The 19,142-nt window shown below is 35.9% G+C and overlaps 1 protein-coding gene across 6 annotated transcripts in view; it reads right to left on the reverse strand.

The window, feature by feature from the left end:
• LOC138699820 (trichohyalin-like) overlaps nucleotides 1-16,112 on the reverse strand; it is a 412,868-nt gene extending 396,756 nt beyond the window's left edge. For all 6 annotated transcript variants that reach the window (XM_069825999.1, XM_069826003.1, XM_069825997.1 and 3 more), the window contains exon 1: nucleotides 15,983-16,112. In XM_069825999.1, the coding sequence (XP_069682100.1) occupies nucleotides 15,983-16,036 (54 nt within the window). In that variant the 5' untranslated portion in view covers nucleotides 16,037-16,112. The remainder of the gene's footprint in view (nucleotides 1-15,982) is intronic.
• Between the last annotated feature and the right edge of the window lie 3,030 nt (nucleotides 16,113-19,142).

Raw genomic sequence — 19,142 nt, forward strand, 5'->3', positions numbered from 1 at the left:
GTTCTGAATAGCGGTATTCGTTCCCTCCGTCACTGCAGTAGAGTTGTCAGATATCCTAATGGCAGAAAATAATGATACATGTTTTTTTTTTTTTACTAATTTCGGCACCGTTGCCTGAGGCTTATTGTACCTAGACCCACAACTCTACTGAACACACGCACACACTGCAGGAGTCCCCCGTTTACTGGGTCAGGGTACCCTGGGGCTACTACAAGACTCCACACACACACACTGGGACAATGGACAGACAACCAGTCCCCTTGAAGAGGTTCGAATTAAATCCCCCTGACTTCACGACCGGGAATTGAACCCGGGCTATCTTGATCAGGAGATAGAATTAATTCAGCAACATGGCTTACATTAAATACAACAATATTTCCTTAAATTTCGGGATTCTTTTTTATTCCTTCGCGCACATTAATCAGGTAACATCAGACAAACGTTCAATCATTAACATCAACAGCTCAGAAAACAGATATACCTGTTTCCTAGAAAGTATAGCTCCAGAAAGTATAGCTCCAGAGCAATGTTAGTTACCACGATACATTCATAAGGTTATTAATTTTGGATTTGAATATATCAGTCCGAAGATTAAGCCAATTTTTGCACACTCTGAAACACAACACTTGTTACGTTAACTGTGCTCGGTTATCATGCTTTCCAAAGGAGACGGAACTTATCACCACTCCAACAAGCAGATCCGGGTTCGGCAGAAAGAAATGACAACCAATGACAGATCGAGGCGAAGGTAGTATCACGCATGCGCGAAGAATCGATAAAACATAAAATCATCACATCGGAAACCCAACATCTCGATATAACATTCTGTCGGATTACAATGAAACGAGACATTCCCACTCATACCATTACAGTATAAGTCCTTATAACTCTTATGGAATTGCATGAAGTAACTGTACTTCCATCTAGCGGTCGTTACCAAAAATGCCTTTTCAACGGTGGAGACTCTGGTGGTTGTTCTCATTTTATGTTGCCATTTCATAACATGGGAATTGCCAATCCGATATATATATATATATGTGTGTGTGTGTGTGTGTGTGTGTGTGTGTGTGTGTGTGTGTGTGTGTGTGTGTGATCAGGGGTAGAAGGCGAAAAAGTTTTGTGAGCGACTTTGCAACTCAGGGCGGAAAGCCCAAAAAAGGGATGACAGTAAATGCAGCAACAGGGTTTTGAGAAGATGATATGATGATGATGATGATGATGATGATGATGATGAAACAAAAGTTTGATACTTGATTCTTATGTATCTAATGAACTAGCTAACAGTACTTTATCCATGCCTACTTATCGTTACCATGAAAGAAAATAGTACAAATGAAATAAAGTACAACTAAAAATAAGGCAAAAGTAAGATCTCTATCTCAAAATGTATATAAATTTTAATTGTAAACAAAATAACTTATTTAAATGTTACATTGTAATTATTTATTCACAAAACGCAACAACTAAGTTTATTCTGCTGACAGTGCTGATATACATAAACTGACGTCAACAACACCTTCTCAGTTAATGTAATAACTATACGCACTGTTCAAACAGATATTATAAATCGTTAAATACAGAATCAATAAACGGATAAAAGCCATCTATAGAAGAAAGGAAGGTACACAGAATTTTATCCGATTAAGAACATAAGTTTAGGGAACAATTAATTTAAACATCATTTAAAAATGGATTGTGGGTTTGGTAATCGAATGTATGGTTTACACATTCAATAATAACGGTTAATTCATTTATTGTATTTTTGTATGTCCATAAAATAAATTACAACGTGTGACGGTTTGGAAGAATTTGTGGCTTTTAATTGTAATCCTCTTACATGTAAACAAACTTTTGATAAAAAGATACAGTATGCAAAGAAAAATATACGGTATGTGGTTAGAGAAATTCAAAGCGAAACTGGCAGGAACAGTGTGGTAATATTTTATGAAGCAGCAGTAGATCAAATTTTGCTTTGCGGTAATAAAACGGGTGATGTTACAAAGTGTGTGAACTTCAAAATACCAAAGGTCGAATTCACATTCCTGTGCAAGAGAAGGAAGTGTTCCGGTGAGAATGTAAATAATGATACATGATCGGAACTAAAAATATTGCATACGCCACACAAGATCAGCGAATAAGAGTAACGATTAACGAATCACGTAACAAATTATAACTGAATGTTTTGTTGCAAAAATTTTAAGTTATCGATTAACTACCCAAAGGAAGGAAAAACCATGGCAGACATTAAAAATAAAAACGTGAACGGGATAAACACTTCATGAATAATTATGAAAATCATTGTAGTAATGATGAAAATTGTTAGAGAACATAAATTGAAAACATTTCTTGGAAAAATACACCGTCGTAGTATGATAATGACAATGCACACTTTTTTGTCAATTTATTTTATAGGAATTCAACAAAACAATCAGATTATGTGGAACATAACTTTCAACAATTCAAGTTGAGGACATACAACTTAAAATGTAAATAAAAAATTATTGAAACAAGATATCTGGATGTGATTTTCTGCATGTTAATCAGAAACTGTCTCTAAGTTTTTTGTAGGAATTGTGTTAAATTGCTAAAATGCACTTTTGGTTTTTAGGTGTGAATTTTGTTGAAATCTGAAATCTCAGAGTGAAGGAGATGTGAATACCTCAGAAGATGGCACAATGTGTATGCTGGTTTATCGAGACACGAACAGTAGTGGTACAGTCCGCGTCACCGTTTTTGGCGTGTGAAATAAGTAATGGGAACTTTGAGTGCGAGTGTTTTACATTTGCCGCAGTCAGTCTGACAACTGTGTTTGGCAAATAGCTGATGTGACGTGTATATGAAGTGGTACCATTCTCACCTGCACTAACAACATGCTCACAAACTGGGCACTATATATCTAGGACACACGCCCAAAACGCTGGCGCCAGCTATAAGTCCATTCGCAGTGCCGCCTGGGAATTTAACGTGACGCGTTCGGCTGTCCACAAAGTCCTTTACAAGAATCTGAGGCTGTACGCGTACAAAGTTCAGCTAGTGCAAGCTCTTCAGCCAGATACTCGTCCACTTCGCACAGCATTTGGTGTCGACATGCTGGCAAGAATTGACGAAAATGCACCTTGCACACGTTCCATGTCCTCCATACTTATGCTTTGCTTCCCAGTGCCTTTCTACCACAGCATACTCCCAGTCTCTATAAATTTTCGATGCCACTCCCGGATTGATGACCGTTATGGCTCTTCTTTTCCATATTTAGTTCGGAAGTAATATTGCACCTGTATATCTGATCGAGTCTCGATAAACCAGGATATATATTGTGCCATATTCTGAGGCGTTCACATCTCTTTCACTCTCAGATTTCAGTTTTCACCAAAATTCACACCTGCAACCAAAAACCTTATTTCAACAATCCAACAAAATTCCCATAAAAACTATGAAAATTTCTGATTAGCATGCAGAAAACCGCATCCAGATATCGTATCTCAATTTTTATTTACATCCGGAGTTGTAAAGGTTTCATATGGACACACTGTATTTGCAAAGTGCACGGGAAATACGAGTAACTTAAACGTAGCTAGTACTTCTTCATTCTGTGTTTATGATATTGGAAAAACAAGGTAATGCTATTTTGCCGCACTTGCATGACCAAATGACATGGAACTTAATGCCTTTTGCTGACATGCACTATGTCAGACAGGGAGGCTCGCGTAACGACCAACGATATACGGTTTAACTTCAGTAAAATAGTTTTGTGTAATATTTTATGAATACCGTTACTAATAGTTTAAAGGTTTCCAGATTATTGCAGTCTTAACGAAAATTCTGCTTTCTCTGTTTCTGAATGTGACCGATATCACAAATTACATGATAAGCTATCAAGTTCCTCAAGATCTGCAAGAGCTCAAAAAATGGAACAAAATTGTATCAACTCGAATTTACAGTGAAATTTGTTTCTAATGCATCATTCATCCCTCTATGTACGTGTATATAAAACTGAAACCACAGATTCATTGATGCCATCATTGCTAGAATGTCGCTTTTTATCGTTATCACAATAATTAAAATTAATAATTTTAGTTGCTATCGTCAGTGTTCTTGTCATCGGCATAATTTTCTCATTATTGTCATAAATAATAAAATCTAACACTGCTATCACAGCAATTTATAACGTACCGTTGCCATCATAATCATTTATACCTAGTTATTCTCAGCATAGCCATTAAAATTCATCATTGTCGCCATCATAGTCAATAAAACGCATCGTTGTCGTCACATTGTATAATTGTCGTTATCATCACATCATTTATCGTTGACGCCATCATAATTTATAGTCACTGTCATAATTATTACTACTCGTCATCATAGTTATTACATTTCATAGTTATCATCATCATAGTGGTTAAAATCACCACTGTCATCACAACTATAATTCATTATTTTCGTAATCATAATCATTATAATGAAATTTGTCACAAGAATTACAGTTGTGATCACATTAATTCATGGTTACCGTCATTGCAGTCATTAAAATTCATCGTTGCTGTCATCACAACCATAATTCAATAATTCACTGTTGCTGTCATCACAATCATAATTCATATTTTTGTTGTCACAATCATAATTCATATTTATTGTCACAATAATAATTCATTGTTGCTATCACAATCATAATTCATTGTTGTTGTCATCGCAATCATAATTCATTGTTGCTATCATCGCAATCACAACTCATTGTTGCTGTCATTGCAATAATAATTCATTGTCTCTGTCATCGCAATCATAATTCATTGTTGCTGTTGTCGCGATCATAATTCATTGTTGCTGTTATCGCAATCATAATTCATTGTTGCTATCATCGCAATCACAACTCATTGTTGCTGTCATTGCATTAATAATTCATTGTCTCTGTCATGGTAATCATAATTCATTGTTGCTCTTATCGCGAACATAATTAATGGTTGCTGTCATCGCAATCTTAATTCATTGTTGCTATCATCGCAATCATAACACATTGTTGCTGTCATCATAGCCATAATTCATCGCTGCTGTCATTACAAACATTCACAGTAAAGTTATAATAAGTCATTAAAATTCATCTTTGTCATCACAATCATTAGAATTCATCGTTGTCATCACAGTCATTAAAATTCATCGTTGTCATCGAAGTGAAAATCCTTCGTATTTGTTATAATTTGAGACGAGAATTCCATGCAGATGCACGTTTTTATAGGAATATAGGACATGGCTCAAACTTAGTATTTATCCATTTCATTACTTTCCGGTTCAAAATATGTGTACCTTTTCCGTGCATATTTGCATGTTTTGGCCTTTTTTAAAAAAAACATGCATAATGCACATTTTAAGCAATTTTAGCTTAATAATGCACATAATATATTATATTTTACAGTGCATGAAATTCTCGTCTCTAGTTATAATCATTCACTGCTATCATCAAATTAATTATAATTCATCGTTGTCATCATAATCTTCGTAATTCATTGTTGTCATCGTAATAGCTCATCATTGTCGTCATAGTCATAAGTAGACCTACTAGTTATTGGAATTGTAATATATTTTGTCGTTGTCTTCATCATATTCACTATAGTTGGCCTTTCGGTTCATCACAATCATGATCATTCATCGGGAACGTGATCACATAAGAGATAAGTTTTCAAAAAGTCCAAAAGTTCTATTTATTTTCGTTAAAATGTTAAAAACAAACATCAGTCACAGTAAACTTCTAAAAAATACTGATCAAAACGTTCGAAGCACTCTTTTCTCGTTCATATTCAATACAATTTTTCTCCAACATTCGTTTCGCACAAAAATCCGTACTAATGTAAACCTAACTTCATAACGATGACATTGTTATAGGAAGGATCCATTAATGTTCCATACAACATTGATTTACCTCCGTACTGGCTAAGTGAAATCCCGTATTTCAGCAAAGACATATATAATTACAGAAGATTTCGAAGTTAGTAGAGAGAATTTCCAATGTATTCCGGGAATTCTTGGGGGGATGAGACAGTTTTAGAGCTCATCTATTCTAGTTAAACTCATCAGACAGGACGGTAGGCGCCTGAGAACAAGGATTCTTCTCCGTCTGCCTGCATTCCACGAGATATTACAACACCTCTATGATTAAACTTAAATCCAAATATCCGTGACATGGAAACCGACCAATTCTCAAATGAGAGTTATCAATAGGTACCAACTATCCGATATAAGAAACAGTGTAACTTATGACGCTAATTTTTTATCACCACATAACCTTTAAACGTACAGTAAATGTTAATTCCTAAAGAATGTTACTCGAAAGTCAGTTTGTTTTCGTTTCAGAACTTTCAATAATCGTATTCAATTAGGGGAGACTCGGCTAATTTCGCAATATTAAGGAGTAAATCTACCATATTTTTATCAAAATGTTTATTGAAAAATATTATCAAGGTATGTAGACATGGACGAAATCTTTCATTACCAAATGAGAAAAAGAGACCTATTACAATGCAAATATATTTAGTTGTACATACATTACATTTGAAAAAGAACTCGGGTAACTCCGCAACAGTGCGAATAAATCCGCAATAGGACTTGGCTAATTCCGCAGTAGTAAATAATTATGAAATACATTATGAAAGTAACATAAAAGGAACAATTTATATGTAACAACGCTCACTTTCTTCACAGCTGTGCAGCAAAACACGAAAAACAGCCAACTTTCGATGTTTCACTGTATTGCCGACAGAGGTGTCGACCAATATCCTTGATTTTTTTTTCTTTAAAAACTTCTCAGAACTTAAGTTCACGCTATTGTAAAGCCGCAGTAAAATCATATATGCACTACTGCGGAATTACCCGTACTGCGGAATTAGCCGAGTTTCCCCTACTTCCAAAGTAGAATGTATAATTGACGAAATATCACTTACAGCATACTAGACTTTATCATCATCATACTCAGCTTCCATGAGTTGGGCCCATTCCAACTTCTTCGTCAATATTTTCTCCCTTAGGATCTCATTCCCCTATTTGTAAATTTTGTTCTTTCATTACTTTATGCATATAGTTCTCCATTTAATAAATTTTTCTCTTATTCTTTTCCATCTTGGTGGCCAGTGCATGATTTTCTTGTACATCTCACCTCCAATATCCGTTTAACATGTCCATACCATGACGTGGAATGTCGATACTCTAACGTAGCGTTTTTCAACCTTTTTCATCATGTGGCACATTAAAGGGTTAATTTAAAATCCTGCGGAACACTCATATAATCTAAAGCTATAGTTTCCAACCACATGGGAATTTTGAGGGTTTCAGGAAGGAATGAGGAGTAGACTATAAAATGTAAATAGGCTAAATGAGTTAAATGGATATGCATTAATATATAAAATAAAATGTCTTCAATATTAAATGCATTGTTTTAGTCAACATGGGGGGGGGATGATAGTATGATAAATGGTGAAAAGGCGTGTGTGGTGTAAAAAAAGGTTGAGAAGCACCAAAACAGAACACATATTATTCACCAATAGAACTAAAACAGTTTTTTGTATTTTATTTGAGGTTTATGATAGAAATGTAAAATAACGTGTCGCTACGCCTCCAAAATCCACTATGTGCATTTAAACAGATTTTTCAGGAGAAATAAAAACGCATTAGGCCTATCAATTTTAATTTCCTTGATTTTCAAAGCTACTTTCGGTGTAATTTCAATCATTAGGCCTACATGAAAAATAATAAAATTATACAGAAAGTAGCTCTATAAATTCAGGGAATTAAAAGTGATAGCTAATGTTATTTTCTTTATCCCGAAAAATCTGTAAATGCACATAAGCTCAGCGAATTTTGTAGGCACAGTGAGGAATTATAGAAAATTATTACAATGCAATATTAGTGTGATAATTATGGTATTAGATCTGTTTTCTTAATTTGTCATTTTAGGAAATATTAAAACATATACTACATTATTGCATGTTTTGGCAAGGAACGAATTTTTTTCATAAATACCAGTAAAATACGATACTTTTGAAGGTTGGTACGATATTCTAACTAACTGATAGTGCGCTCAGTCATTCTCTTCCCTGTCCCTCACACACCCACACTTTCTTTACAGTTGACTTGAGCCTCGTTCGCTGAAAGTTGACTCTTGTGAACTCACTTTTTTTTCCTACTCTTTTCACTTTTATTTTTACAATTTTTGCTATGGCAACCTTTACTATATTTATTTTCTCGCGGCACACCTGTTGAAATTGAGTATGGCTATCTAGAGGTTTAGCCATCTCATATAGGTCTACTGCTTTTTTATATCTTAATTTACAGACAAAATAAAAAAAAAATCTGTGCATATAATCCTTTCTCGTGTTATCTGCAGCAGCGGCTTGTATCATTTGAACTACAAAGCGGACTTCTCTGATTGGCTTACATTTTTTAACTGAATTACACGATGTTTTGTATGATAAGTCCACGGACAGGACGTTGAGAATCGTGCCTAAGGGAAATGAATACTATTTGATGGATTTCCCACCACACAATGCTATAAATATGGAGGACGATATTTTATTCAAGCAGTGAACTTCTGTAATTCAACACAACCGTCCCTCTCTTATCTATAGCAATTCAGATTTGTTGTTGTGTAACAGACAGACCTCAACGCGACGATCTCTCAAAGTCAACACGGATTTAGTTACTTCTGAAACGTAGAGCCTGTCAAGATTTTTTTGCAATTCATTTTGAAGAATATTTGACAAGAATATTTTAATACTCATTTCTCCTCATGACAAGATCTGTATCTTGTTTCCTATTACTAAAAAAATGTAGACTATACTATATTATTGACCGATCAGAACGAACTAAGAAGTCTACAGTGGTTCAAATACAGTATAACTTGAACTTAATTTGCCTATTCATATCACAAGTGATAAAGAAATGGTGCAACAACAGGGTTTCCTAACTCCGGTACAATGTTTAATTCATCGTGGCATAAGTAAGTACTCCGCGTCAACTCCAGGGATTTAATGGATATTATTTTCTCCGACCGCTGGATTCCCTGGTTCTTTTAGTAAATAAATTGACAGCTCCATTGGGTTGCTAGCCCGGCTGTCTGTGAACATCATAAAAAAAATGTCAACACAAAGAGGAACTCGGAAAGGGTGACCCATTCAGTCCACTATTATTCAATTTGGTAATAATTGAGACGATTAAAGATATCAGAAATACAAAATGATATATGATGGGAGGAAAGGAAATAAAAGCAGTTTGTTGTGCTCACGACGTGATCTTGATCTCCAACAGTGAAGCTCATCCTCAGTAATTTGCGTATTAGCTGTAAATAATATTTTTTCCTATCGAGAACGAAATCTTTTTGTCGTCGGTTAGGCCTATTAATTAAATTATTAGCACTGTGTTTCAATTATTGTATAGTCTCTGAAAAGTACCGATGGAAATTGTGTAAACACTTATTGGTACAATTTCTTCAGTAGATATGTCTCGCCAAAGAAAATGTGTTGTTATGCTGCATAACTGTGTTGAAACCTCTTTACAAGAAATGTACTGTATATCTAGACAATTTGCTACAGAGCTCTTCAGTATGTCACGTCCAAGTCAACTTAAAAAAAAAAAAAAAAACTTAACAGCTTGATCAGATCCTTGCTTTTGTCTGAGACTAAAATTATCTGTTTGAGTCTTTGTCATATTGATAGTAAGTTTATTTGCATTAAACGAAATTAAGCTGTCCACAGTATTAATACTGTCAACAATCAAGTCATGTAATACTTCACACACAGTGACATCATCAGCATATAAGATAATCCGTTCAGGTAACCAAAATTACAAATCATTAAATCACATAAATAAAAACGTCTTGAGGATAGAACCTTGTGGAACTCCAGTAGAGACAATCATATATGAGGAACGACAAACGTTTTATATCTCTTATAAATATAATTAAATATTAGTTTATCTGTATATCAAACAGCCGAATAAATTAACTAGATTTACTTTTATTATTTTAGCTACATTAGAAGCTACATAAACAATTCATTTTAGTTATACTACGAAGAGGAGTGATGTGCCTTAAGAAGACGCCTATGCAGGGTGGAAGGGAACCTATGACATTAATTCACAGTGGTAATAGATGAAGTCAATGCGAACAAGTTTTGTCAAATAAGCTTTTTGATACGTCCAATAGTTTTGAGAGTACGAAATGTAACGTGTTGCAACCTGCAACACTCCTTAAGGTCATTACTCCGCAGTGGGGGTGAGTATGACTGCAATCATCCACTCCACAAGATTTGCGAGAGAAGAATGTAAACAAAAACATCTCATCACTTACATTTCGATAAACTTACTATAGATGCAAACGTAAAGTATTGAATGAATTAATTACGCAAATTGTTTGGTTTTTAACATTCTTTATTACGCTACAACCTCAATAACTCTTACCATGAGACTTATCATTCACAGCATCTGTTACTTTTTTGTTTTTTACATAATTACAAAAGGGTAAAGCATGTACATTTTTATAAAACAAAACAATTTCCATTACATTAATTTATGTAGACTCAAAATAACATTATTACGAATACACATTCTGCAACTCAGTCTCCATTTAAGTTATTATCTTTGAAGAAATTGAAAATAAATTAATTTGAAAAAGAAATTAAGTTACAGTAATGTTAAGTAATATGTTAAGTGGTACAAAGGTACAATAATTAGATCGAAATGTATATGATATGACGTTTTTCTTACATTCTCCTCTCGCAAGTCTTGCGGAGTGAATGATTACAGTTACACTCAGCCCTACTAAGTCGCATGAAAAGGGGTAAGTTATAGTGCTTCTTGCTTAGTAAAGGTTCTTTGTTCCACATGTGTTCTATGTCCTCCATTCACTTATTAAAAACTCTTTCGTTTTCACAATTTCTGATACATAAATCTACTCTACTAATATAAGAGAAAAAAATGTCACATATTAACAACAACAGTCACTTAAAAGATCAGGGAAACATTCTCTCCCTAAATTATTCCATATTCCATACTGTGTAGAACACACAAATTTGAATTAACTTCACGTACGGAATGCACATTAACATTGTAAAATTTAGTACGTGCTGGGCATTAGATAAGCAAGTACCACACTTTATGTAAAAATATTCCTTCTAGATTCCTTTCTTCGTTATTATGACTTAAAAAGCTAAGGAAAGAAGTTAATGGGAGCTGTGATAATGTCTGTTACGTAATACAAGTTTTTACGAGTTTTTTAGCGTCTTGATGGAGGGAAAGAACTTTTCAGGTCGTTTAATTTCTCGGTCGGACGCTATATCTGCCAGACACAGTAACCAACACCAAAAAGAAAATTAAGAACAGAGTTCATTTTGTGTCACACATTAGCTCGCAAGGGATAAGAACAATGCAAACATCAGAACCTCAAGTATGTAGTTTGATTTGCTTCAATTCTGTGCACTTCTCTGGAAATTAAATGCATTTAATATTTTATAATCCGCTACAATCAATCCGGATTGCATTATGTATTATTTTAGTGAAGTTGTTTAAATTCGTGTTCTTAAACATAGGTGTGTTTAGTAGTAACCTTAAATTTCATTCCTTAAGCATAAGGTAAGTTTGGTAATAATATATCAAACTAGTTAACGATTAATTTTTGGTCCTACAGAATATATGTTATGGTAACAATGATTATTAGAGGAGAAAAATTCGCTCCGGCGCCGGGGATCAAACCCGGGTCTTTGGTTCTACGTACCAAGTGCTCTAACCACTGAGCTACGCCGTAGTTCAATCCACAGCACCGGATCGAATCATTGTTACCATTGCAGATATATTCTGTAGGACCAAAAAAAATCTTTAAGTAGATTATACTCCCAACAGTGTATATTACTGTGGAATCCCGACCACCAAGTCACTCAATTGAGTGTGCTCCTTGTAAAACGGCAGTTGACTTAATATATTATGTCAACATGTATGTCGAACTTGGAGTCAAGCCACAAAGGGAAAAACACTAGAGGAGAGGGATTCGATCCGCTGCTGTGGATTGAACTTCGGTGTAGCTCAGTGGTTAGAGCACTTGGTACGTAGAACCAAGTGCCCGGGTTCAATCTCCTCTAATAACCATTGCTTTCAAACTAGATTCAGATACTGATATTAAAATAATTATAATCTCTCTGGTTCTTATCCTGTGTTTACCAAGCCGATTCTACGTCCAATTTCTGAATTCGTCAACTTTGGAATTTCTAACATTGTTGAATATTCTATTTCTGCTACTTTTAAGTTATTATGTCTATATGCAATATTCTTCGCAATTTTAGAAATTAATTACGTTTATTTCTTACATCTACATTTATATTAGCTAGATAATTCAACAGTAACAAATATAAATGACACTCGGGAGCAAATTAAACGCAGAATAAATATAGGAAATGCGCATTATTATTCGGTTGAGAAGCTTTTGTTACTTAGTCTGCTGTCAAAAAATCTGAAAGTTAGAATTTATAAAACAGTTATATTACCGGTTCTTCTGTATGATTGTGAAACTTGGACTGTCACTTTGAGAGAGGATCAGAGATTAAGGATGTGTGAGACTTAGGTTCTTAGGAAAATATTTGGTGCTAAGAGGGATGAAGTTACAGGAGAATGGATAAAGTTACACAACGCAGAACTGCACGAATTGTATTCTTCACATGACATAATTAAGAACGTTAAATCCAGACGTCTGAGATGGGCAGGGCATGTAGCACGTATGGGCGAATCCAGAAATGCATATAGAGTGTTAGTTGGGAGACCGAAGGGAAAAAGACCTTTGGGAAGGCCGAGACATAGATGGGAGGATAATATTAAAATGGATTTGAAGGAGGTGGGATATGATAATAGAGACTGGATTAATCTTGCATAGCATAGGTACTGATGGCGGGCTTATGTGAGGGCGGCAATGAACCTGCGGGTTCCTTAAAAGTCATTTGGAAGTAAGTAAGTAAGTAAGGATAATTCAATACCTAAACTACTTCTATGAAATTATTATTAATAATTTACAGTCTTATCATTTATATGATTCTAAACTTCGGGCAGCATTATCTCTAACTTCTTCATCTCTGATGTTTTAGTCTGTCTTTGTAACCAATACTAGCTTCTTTTACATGGGGGGCTTTCCTGGCTGTGTGGTCAGCATGATGAAGGATCACCGCGAAGACGTCACAGGACAAGTAGATACAAGACATGAGACAAATATCCAGTCCATGGAACGGAGATAAATCTCCATCCTCGCCGGGAATCGAACCACGAACTGCTTGATTGAGAAGGAAACGTACTATCCTCAGAGCTACGAGATCTAACAAATCTTCGATTTACGTACATATCTATGTTTGTAGATCAAAGCTTTCAGACACATTTTTTACGTTTTACCTAAGATTTGTAAATCATCTTCTTCATAAGGAAACGTGACTTCACTTACAGCAAATAAATAAATGATTTAATTTTTCCTAAGTCTGTGCCGTTCTATAAAATTGCATAACTGAATTAATTATTTACCGACAGTCTCTGCAAACGTTGGCGTAATGCACGTAGAGTGGCTAGCGGATCCTTGCATATGCAGGTCAAATACAGTTTGGTTTCGATAAAAGCGCGCAAGCTAATTGTGAAACGGCTGTAAATCAGTGCAGTTTAGAATCTATTCTGTTGTGTTGTGCATAGTTACATAGTCACTGCGTGAAAGTGTAGTCTGTAACCTAGGCTATACATGTTCAAAACATAGCCTACGGAAATGATAAGCAATCGCGTAGCAGAACAAGACGAAAATTTAAATGTAAATTTCCTGAAAAACCAGTTCCGCATAGAAACACAATATTAAATTTTGCACACTGGTTTAACACAACAGACACTGTGAATGTCAGGAAGATCCCAATAAAAATCTCGTATGTTTACCGAAGAAAAGAATGGGTGGATTAGGAATCAGACACAATGAACAATACTTCCAGCAGCTGCTGTTAGGAGGATGAACACCGAATTTTTTTCACTTGGTTATGTACTGACGCTGTATCAACTACGAGGTTATTTAGCGTCGATGGAATTGGTGATAGCGAGATGAGGCGGAGGATTCGCCATAGTTTACCTGACATTTGCCTTACGGTTGGGGGAAACCTCGAAAAAAAACCCCAACCAGGTAATCAGCCCAAGTGGTAAAAGAACCCGCGCCCGAGCGCAACTCTGGATCGACAGACAAGCGCCTTAGTCGATTGAGCTATGCCTGTGACTAACACCGAATTCTGTTATTACCTAAGTCATGATCAGGTGAAGCCGTAATACAGCATTTCATAATTTTCATAACCATACTTCCCCGCTCATTCACATGCACTTATCATTACGAAAATGCTAGAAACATGTACGAATATTCGCAAAGAAAGAATATCATTAAATTCTGTGTATACTTGTACTGGGCCATCATTTTGTTTTTACTAACATTTCTAATATTAACCTGGCTATACCTTTGGATTAACGGTTGACAACCGCAAACACTATGTTATCCCCTTCCACGACCGGAGTTTGATACAAACAAATCATTTTACTAGATATAGTAGTACATCCATTTACGTAAACCAGGAACTATTACGATTTTCAATTTGATAATTTTCGTTAGGTTTTTATTTATTCAAAATGCAGTACAGTATTAACAATAAGTGTTTTTACTTACTAACAGAACTATCCAGGCGGACGTATTCATTATGCAATGTATAATATACTGTCTACAGCAAATTAGCATACAATATGGAGAGTGGATTTAAATTGAAAAATAATCAAAATCTGAATATTTCAATAAATTGTTGAAAATGATGGCCGTTCATTTCTATACGGGTTTCAGTTCTTTTTTGTGCATATTATCGAAAAAAGTTTTAAGCATATCTTCTGAAATTGAATGTATTGTTTCTGGAATGTAATTATTTAATTCTTATATTATTGTAGGATGTTTAACAAATACAACTATTTTACAGTAACCCCAAAAGAAATCATGTAAAGCATCAGCCGACATGGGGGGGGGGGCATAATCCTGTGCCTCTTGAAATAATAATTCTTTACCTACTCTAAAACTGAGCACCTTACTTATGTATTGTAATCACTTCACTTCTGCCCGATTCATACAGATAAATCTACTCAGATTGCTGTCTACTGTCCGTCCTGTATGTCGCAGGGTCGTAGAAAGGGGGAAATTAAATGACAGTTACTTAACGAGGCCCTTTTATTTAAATTATTTTAAACAGTTGCATAATATTACGTAGACGTGCAATTCCTGACAGAAAATGTTTTCAGAAAGGAGCTGACAGCCCAGCCACTAGCCTTTACAGAGGGGCGAGCAGAAACGGGTGGGGGAAACTGGGAAGCGACGTAACCAAACGGACACAGTACCTGTGCGAAAATATGATTCAATAATGAATTCACTTTATTCACTAGAAAATACGACCATACAGTATTTCTGGAACGTACTATACTCACTCAATACTGTATACTGTGACTTAAGACGATTTTGAATGCATATGCGACCTAGGGTGAAAGTTCACTAGTAGAAGGGATGGGAGTCAAGTACATCAAAAACTCAGGCACAATAAAAATTGAAGTAAAAACAAAATGATGTCCCTGTATTAACCGGTGAAAAAATTGAACAGTAGCAAGCAAGATACAAAATTGTAGAAATAAAAAAAATAATAAATACAGTAGCTAATACTACTATATTCTGCTAAGAATTCATAAAGGACCCTGGTATTAGCTTATATCCCTGTAAGTAATTACATTAGGCATAGACACTGTAGGATTCACATGATAGGATGTCAACTCTATTCTGGGTCTCCGCCTATGGCAACACATAGTCATAACACCTAGTCTCGATTCTAATCTGAACCAGTGGCTTTCATACATCGACATAATGGAACAATATTTTAGAACACATTCGAAATAAAATCAAGTCAAACAAAGATATGTGATAGATTTCATCACTCACCATCTCCGTGGACTGCAATACAGGAGGATCCTTCCTCCTCCTCCATCTTTTCATAAGTGACACCGCGGTGATTCCCCCACCCAGGTCGTTTCTGCAGGTGCTACCAAAGCAGAGCTCTCATACGATCTGCAGCCATCAGCCTCGACGCCGGTCTAATGTATTGTACGACTCGCACGCGGCATTACCAGCCATTACGTCCCGATAAAAAACGGACTGACGTAAGGGAAGTTCAATATAAGCTGCACGCGTTCGCTGACATGACATTTGTCCATTTAGATGGAGTTTTTCGCATTTGTATGTCTAACGAACGCGGATAAGAAAGGGTGAAAATAAAACGGTGACCTATGTAAAAATTGACTCATGCTAATATTTCTTATTAGAAATAATTATGTATAATTTCGAAATTTAATGACAAACTAACCATTACATTAGTTTATGACATATAGATTTGTACTTAACAGAAGTTAATTTAGTAGGTTATTTAACACTATTGCATCAAGTACAAAGTTATATAGTGTCGATGAAATTTGTAATGAGATAAAAACGAGGATTGGGTTTTCAGTTCTTATTTAATTCAAGTTCAATTACTTCGAACCTGACGATACTGAAGAAAACATTTAATTGTTTACATGTAACTGCTGTGTCCGGTTTCCTCGAGTTTCCTGTAGCCGATATACTTTGAACTTCAAGTTTTACAGCCGAACTTTCGCTTCTTCCTGATGACAAACCTGTAAATTCTCGTAGTTTCGAAATGTTAGAGGCAGTAAATCTCAAGATACGGTTGTTAATCCTAAATTATTCTTCGAAACCTAATTACAGTGAAAGTCTAGGCTCTAGTAACTTTTCAAATTATCACTATTTTGTAACAGCCTATTCTCCAATAGCAAAACAAACTTCAGCCGAGAAAGATTAAAAAAGAAACAAACAAACTTGAAAGTAATTTTTTGCGCAGTATAAATGTCTAAATACCTACAGATAGTCAAATTCAGTCTACTGTCTAAGTTCATACAGAAATCTAACTGAACGGTAAAATAAACGAACTGTGCATCTCTCCGACTTCCTTCAGTTTTCACATTATGAGTTCTTTTAGTCCATGTTTATTTTACTCTTAAAATACCAGTAAGCAGTAATTGCAATCGCTGTATTCAGCCTTCAAGTAAGACAACTCTGATAGAAGCTATCCTATCTGGTTTAACGTTTCGCTCCAATGTTTGAAATTCCATGGCCACAGTCGCATAAATTCCAACAAAAACTCCGCAGAAAGATAATATGACACGATAATGAAGTTCACTTTTTCACACCATATTAGCGTAAAAACAAGAAAAAACTTTTTGAAATGCGTCCAGCATAACCCGACATACATACTTTTTATCTGTAACTGCAAGAAATTATAAGGAAAGGCCTGTTTACACTAGAGAAGTTTTAACTCACTGAAGTCCATATAGGTCTGTACCCTATCAAAAGATCTAATCAAGGTTAACATGAATACAAAGTTACCATGAAGTACAAGGAGATTCAGTGCAACTTAAGCAGAGACCATGGTTTCGTCACTCTGTCAATCCGTCTAGGAAGATTTTTTTTTACTTTCTCCAACCGAAATATCGTTTGAAATATCAAAAATGGGTAAATTCTGTGAAGGAAAACTGACTTCCAGAAACGTGGCTGTCAATGTCAGCTGCAAGACACAAATAACAGGTTTGAAAAATAGTGTAAATTGTTCTGGTCTACTACAGATGTTTCATTACATCTCTGCCGGCCAGCGACTTAAATTTTAAGTGGTTTATCTCAGTAGTGGGCGCCAGAGTATTAATAAATATGACAACCTTTTACCGACTCTCTTCCCTCTAACCGCAAAATGTGATGTTGTACAGAGGTAGAGATAAAATAATAGATCAGTAACACTAGGGTTCCTGGTTGGAACAAGTTACCCTGTTGAGGTTTTTTCAGGGGGTTTCCCCCAACCCACCAAGAGCAAATGCTGGGTAACTTTCGGTGCTGGGCTCTGGACTCATTTCGCTAGCATTATCATCTTCACATCATTCAGACGCTAGATAACCATAGCAGTTGATACAGCGACGTAAAATAAACCACCTACATTCAGTCTAGGTGACTGATAAGTTATGAGGTTTCTATATATTGGAAAGAAAATATTTAGTTTTGGCTAACGAAACGACAGAAAGTGGGGCAATACCAACTTCATTTATCACAAATATGACTTCAATTCGCAATAATCTAAACAGGAATAAAATGAAATGACAATGAATTTGGTGGTAGTAGTAGTAGTAGTAGTAGTAGTAGTAGTAGCAATAGCAATAGTAGTAGGAGTAGGAGTAGCGGTATCAGTAGTATAGTAGTAGTAGCAGCAGTAGGAGTAACGGCAGGGTAGCGGTGGTAGTAGCAGTAGTACCAGGAGTAGCAGTAGTAGTAGCAGTAGGAGTAGGGTCAGGGGCAGAGGTAGCGGTAGTAGTAGTACTAGGAGCAGCAGCAGTGGTAGTAGTAGTACCAATAGGAGTAGTGGTAGCAGTAGTAGCAGCAGCAGCTGTAGGAGTAGCAGCAGGGGCAGCGGTAGTAGTAGTAGTGGTAGTAGTAGTAGTACCAGTAGTAGTGGTAGTAGTAGTAGTAGCAGCAGCAGCTGTAGGAGTAGCAGCAGGGGCAGCGGTAGTAGTAGTAGTAGTAGTGGTAGTAGTAGTAGTAGTAGTAGTAGTAGTAGTAGTAGTAGTACCAGTAGTAGTGGTAGTGGTAGTAGTAGTAGCAACAGCAGCTGTAGGAGTAGCAGCAGGGGCAGCGGTAGTAGTAGTAGTAGTAGTACCAGTAGAAGTAATGGTAGCTGTAGTAGCAGCAGCAGCTGTAGGAGTAGCAGCAGGGGCAACGGTAGTAGTAGTAGTAGTAGTAGTAGCAGTAGTAGCAGCAATAGTAATAGTAGTAGTAGCAGCAGTAGGAGTAACGGCAGGGTAGCGGTAGTAGTAGTAGTAGTAACAGTAGTAAGAGTAGGAGTAGGGGTAGCGGTAGTGTAGTAGTAGTAGTAGTAGTAGTAGTAGTACCAGTAGTAGCGGTATCAGTAGTATAGTAGTAGTAGCAGCAGTAGGAGTAACGGCAGGGTAGCGGTAGTAGTAGTAGTAGTAGTAGTAACAGTAGTAGGAGTAGGAGTAGGGGTAGCGGT

The sequence above is a fragment of the Periplaneta americana genome, chromosome 5, assembly GCF_040183065.1.
Source record: "Periplaneta americana isolate PAMFEO1 chromosome 5, P.americana_PAMFEO1_priV1, whole genome shotgun sequence".
Classification (NCBI taxonomy): domain Eukaryota; kingdom Metazoa; phylum Arthropoda; class Insecta; order Blattodea; family Blattidae; genus Periplaneta; species Periplaneta americana.